This window comes from Megalops cyprinoides, chromosome 3, assembly GCF_013368585.1.
Source record: "Megalops cyprinoides isolate fMegCyp1 chromosome 3, fMegCyp1.pri, whole genome shotgun sequence".
Taxonomy (NCBI): domain Eukaryota; kingdom Metazoa; phylum Chordata; class Actinopteri; order Elopiformes; family Megalopidae; genus Megalops; species Megalops cyprinoides.
The window spans coordinates 14,716,166-14,721,331 of NC_050585.1; the positions used below are offsets into that span (position 1 = coordinate 14,716,166).

General features: G+C 44.8%; 1 protein-coding gene across 1 annotated transcript; it reads left to right on the forward strand.

The window, feature by feature from the left end:
- The first annotated feature begins 837 nt into the window (after positions 1–837).
- On the forward strand, positions 838–3,871 carry rhbdd2 (rhomboid domain containing 2). The gene is made up of 4 exons (XM_036525484.1): positions 838–1,437; positions 2,033–2,434; positions 2,741–2,891; positions 3,126–3,871. The coding sequence occupies exons 1-4, from the start codon at positions 1,230–1,232 to the stop codon at positions 3,571–3,573; spliced, it is 1,209 nt and encodes a 402-aa protein (XP_036381377.1). The 5' UTR covers positions 838–1,229; the 3' UTR covers positions 3,574–3,871.
- The last annotated feature ends 1,295 nt before the right edge of the window (positions 3,872–5,166 follow it).

Consider the following 5,166-nt stretch of genomic DNA (forward strand, 5'->3'; position numbering starts at 1 on the left):
TTCAGTTCCACTTACCGTGGGATACGGTTATAGGAACATCAAGGGGAGAGAGCTATCCATCCCACCAGTCATTGGCACTAACACGATTAAGGAAACGGACTGTTTAATCATGTGTGCTTTCAAAATATACAGCTCACAATTATACGAAGGGGTCATTCCGTATAAATCCCTAGTATATCTGCGGTCCATTGTTTTAAACAGGATTTCAACTCACAAACTTTCGGAAAAGTTTCGGATTGGCGGTCATATCCCATATATACAGATGTTGGCCTTTTTTGTGTACAGCACCTGACTGTGCTAGAAAAAACGCAACTCTAGTACCTTCTACTGGATGTAGTAAATTTAGGACGAGATTACTACAATAACCATACCTGGGTATTTTAGCCTCGTACAGTCTTTCAGGTGAGTATTCAAGAGACAAGAGACCTCGAGTTTGTAATTCGCCAAAAGGGACAGATTTTTACAGTGGTCACATCCTTAATGCATGTATTTATGCACACATTTTAGCGTTTGCTAAAATAAAGAAATACATACATAAGACCCCCGATGTGATACACCCACCATAACACAGAACGCCTTTGGAGGGGGCTGTTGGATTATGTACAGATCAGCATGAGGTACCGCACTATCTATCGGAAAACAATGGACTGACCCTGCTCTCCAGCTTTATCTGCGCTATACTCCAGTACAGTAGGTGGCAGTATACATAATTAGATGGTGTGGAACTACCTCACGAATCCACTAACTACACTAATATGAGTTTTCATTTTAACAAGGGGAATGTTTAGCCAGTGTAGCCAAAGTTCGTGTCATACGGGCTAGTTACATAGGCACACAGTTTGCGAAATTGTGTGTGACCATATGTGTGTACATTACCTTCCTTTCAGTCTGTTAGCTCGCTTGCTAGGAAGCTACGCATAGGCATTGTTTACGCCAGTAGATGTCAGTGAGGCTCGTTGCTAGTTAGCTGTAATACATTTCTAGCTTGCAAACACGGAAGTGTGAAAGGCAGAGTTCACTTAATTAGCTAGCTAAAATTAATTTTCGCTGGCTAACTGAGTATTCTAGCCACAAAAGACTTGTTTCTGTCCCACTTTGCTTGCAACACGCAGTCTAAAATGTTTGCTAGGTAGCCAAAATCTCATTTAAACGATTACCTTGAGCTTTGTTGCATTCCTGGTAGTTAGCATAGTAGATTGCTAAATAGCTACTGCGAAGAGTTTAATCGAATGGAAATGAATGACACAAGAGAGACATTCATTAGCACCCTCAAACAGAAGGTACAGAAGGTGAAGAACCTTGTCCCTGAGCTCAAACTCACAAGTGGGACGCTTACGGCAGTGGCTGTATCAGTGATTTTGTTCATCACATCACGGTGCTTTAACATACCGCACGATGTCTTCACGCTTGGAACCAGCGCTGTCGCTAATGGACATGGTAAGGCTATCACAGAAGGAACTAAACCGCCAGTGACACTGTCTTGAAATTTAACTTCTGAGTTAGCTTCTCGGATCCCGATTAATGATTGCCGCTGAAAACCTGGATGTCTGAGCTTGACTGTTTGGTGGTCATATTAGTTATCCTCTGACATCCGAAATCAAGGTGACCCTTAACGTGTGAGAGGGTGTACTGGGATTCCCACCTAGCTACCTAGATTTCACGTCTAATTTGGGATTACGCGCATTTTTTGGGACTGTGATTAGACATTGCGGAAGACGTAGTGAATTACAAAAAAGGACGATGACAGTCCCCCTAGTCTAGATAAGTGTTGTGGCTAAGGCCACTGTTGGGCTGTACCAGATAATATGCTCCAGTGTTTTCAGCACACGGTTGTTTCACCATTGTCTCTAAACACCTTTGTAGTTGCTGGCAAAACACTGAAGTCGTGTGAAGTTATCGTAAGTGGTAGCGTACACTGAACTGGCATACACAAAACCAAAGCAGCAAGAACAGACCCATCTATGTCTGTCCTGTTCGAGAGTGGTGCCGACCAACCTAGAATCTCTCTCCTTCTGCCTTGCTCTCCGAGTAGTTCACAAGCTCCTCACCTACTCCTTCTTCCACGAAGACTGGGGCCAGGTGCTGCTCAGTGCGCTGGTGCTGTTGCCACTCTGCAGCGGCCATGAGAAGAGCGTGGGGACGGTGCGCTTTCTGTACCTGCTCCTGCTGCTCCCTGCGTGGACCGGCCTGGCGCACGTGCTGCTGGAGCTGCTCCTGTTCGCGCCCGAGGAGCGGAGCCACGTGCAGGGCTTCATGCCGGTGTCCCTCGCCCTCGTAGGCATGGCCACCGTCCGGTCCCGCATGCGCAGGGTTCTGCTGATGGGCATCAGCATGCCCACCCCGGCTCTCCCCTGGATCCTCCTGATTGTCACGCTCCTCATTCCTGGCACCGTCTTTCTCTGTAACATCATTGCGATTCTAGTGGGAGAAATCTGTATCCTTCTGATCTGAATGTCACCTTATTACCAGGATTTGTCATGCCAGCTCCACAACAACATCCTCTTCACCACACACACACACACGCATGCTCACCCCAACAGCAGTGCTCTTGGACAGAGATCAGTGTTACTGATCTTTCAAGGCAGAGAAGGGCCTGGGATGTCCAACCAACTAATTTACATTTAAAGTATTTTAAATCCTGAATTCTTTAGGTTTTCTTTTTTATCATGGATGGGTAAGTAGCCTTGAATTACTTCTGCTGCTGCAGCAACTCTTGTCCTTAACCAGGCCGATCAAACAGATGGTATGGGGTGGTTTTCCCTCTTGGACATGTCAGAAGCTAGAGCATCAGTTTTGGATAAGAAGATGCCCTTTAGGATGTTAAGGACACTGGGGGTGCTACTCTATGTACCTGCATCTGAAGAAGAGAGAAGGAAGACCCTACACCCGCCGTAAGTAACAAAAAGACACACGGTCACATCTGCCACATGTTACAGTTATTCTAGGATTTCACAGGATGACTTGTGAAGTCCTCATTCAGCTGCACCCAGCTGCGTGGCAGCCTGGCTGCTGCACAGTCTGATTACGTGTCTGTGTTACTTTGCTGGTTCATTGACTGCACTTTAATTGTATGTGAGCTGCAAGCTGCGAGTTCTCTCAGTGTGTCGATTGCTCTTCCATTGCAGATGCAACCCGGCGCCGGGGTCCTACCCTGTTCAGGCCTACGCCCCACTGTCCTCTGTTCCCTCCATGCAGGGGACGGAGCCTCCCCCCCAGATGTATGAAGGCTGGCAGCATTCCACCTACACTCAGGCGAGCTACGCTCCTCCCTCACTCGATCACGGACACAGCCATTCACACAGCTGTGGGCACAGCCACGCAAACAGGTTTGGACACAGCCACGGGCACAGCCCTGGGCACAATCACGGACACAGCCATGGGCAAATGGCTGCCCATCAGATCAGTAATTCCTGGACACCAGGATCTCCTTATGGCCAAGCCTATTCCAGTCCTTTCAGCCCTTATCTTGGGCATCCTGCTCCAATACTCCCTCCAGGATTACCAGAAAACGTCTTAGACCCATTACTGGTGCCCAGTGCAGGTCACCATGAAGCATCTGTACCGCCCCCTTGAAGGACCCAGCAATGTTGATATAAAAGGGCCAGCTGTATTCAGTGATATGAAATGGTAACACTCCATTAAGGGTGCCATGCCATGGCATTGCAGAGCAGGTTATTTTCTCTGTAATGTTTGTGAGAAACAAGATGGGGTCAGTGGCGCATAACTGGAGTAATGCTACACAATGGACATGATTCTTCAGTATGTGACAGCAAATCGGAAGACTCAAGTTCATACAGAAGTACTTCCAGCCACGCTGTCACTCACCTGCCTTTGGTGGGACTCAATATTGAAGCTTTTAATACACTGAAAATTACAAACCCAATCAAAATTCATTTGTTTATGGGAAAAATAAAAATATTTTTTATGTAATTATTTCTTTGCTCGTTTTGAATCCAGCCACAATTGGGTGGCACTTGGATGGGTGACCTGCTGGGAAAGCCATATTGTTGTTGGAAGTGATGTTGGTGGATCAGTCAAATCCAATGGGATGCTGGGTTGTAGAAGGTGTCATCTTTTGGATGAGGCACTAGAGTGAGACCCTTAAGGCGTTAAAAGATCCCATTGCACTTATTGAAAAGATTAAGGGTGTTAACAGCCAATATCCTTGTCAAATTTTGTAACTGCCTCTCAATAATTATCTAGTTGTCCCCCACCAATTGATAGGTTGTGCAATCCCCTGCATTCTCTACCTACATACCTTAACTTTAAAAGGTAAGTTCTCCTTTGACATTCCTGGTTAAAGAGGTTAAATGACAAGAAGTAGAGATAATGTACAACTTTTTCTGAATCAAATGTTTTATGCTAAGTGTTTGAATTAACACAGCTTCATTTAAACATCCCCTCATAAACCAGAGACACTGCAGTGTCTGAATAGTTTATGTTGAGGTGGAATGAAAAATGCAAAAACATGACTAACCGTAGACTCAACACTTGATTGGCTGGCAATTCACATTGTGTCTCAAGGTCTTTGGCTCTGCTGTGATGCCTGACATTGCCTCCCAATGGACGCTCCCATATTCAAGGTTGACCTTGATGTAGGACCATAAAAACAATGACCTTTGCACTTACCCCAGGAAGAGATAACCAAGAGTGCTACTTATGCTATAACAACAGTACAGGTCTGGTCTTGGGCATGTAGTTTGTCATTCCTCTCTGAAGGTTCAGGCTAGCAAGCAGTGTGACCTCATTTACCTCATATACAGGAATGCTATAACTTCTTTGGTTGCAGCCCTTCTGGATTACTTAATGTTTAACATCTGTAATTAATACATAACTGGAACACCTTATGTACACAATGTGGGAAGACTCCTCATACAAATATGAATAGGGCACAAACCTTTATTTTTAATAAACTCCACCATCTTGTGTGAGTAATGTGGTGCTATAAATACAAACAGCTCAGTTCTTAGTGAGTTACTCATTACTCACAGTATAGCATGTTTTGCAAGTGTTTTGTAGATGTGTAGTTATAAAAGGGTAGCAGGGTAACAGGTTAAGTACTTTTAAGTGTGAAACAAATGAACAGACTATCAAAAACCATCAACATCAAATGGAAAATAAAAAGTTTGATTTCAAATTTTATTTGTTTAAAAATGCATGCCTAGA

What these genes read in the sequence shown, in the direction of transcription:
- rhbdd2 (XM_036525484.1), top strand. Translation starts at nt 1,230, where the DNA reads ATGGAAATGAATGACACAAGAGAGACATTCATTAGCACCCTCAAACAG. An exon ending in GATTCTAGTGGGAGAAATCT is followed by an intron (nt 2,435 to 2,740) that starts GTATCCTTCTGA and finishes CCGATCAAACAG; the next exon opens with ATGGTATGGGGTGGTTTTCC. An exon ending in AGGAAGACCCTACACCCGCC is followed by an intron (nt 2,892 to 3,125) that starts GTAAGTAACAAA and finishes CTTCCATTGCAG; the next exon opens with ATGCAACCCGGCGCCGGGGT.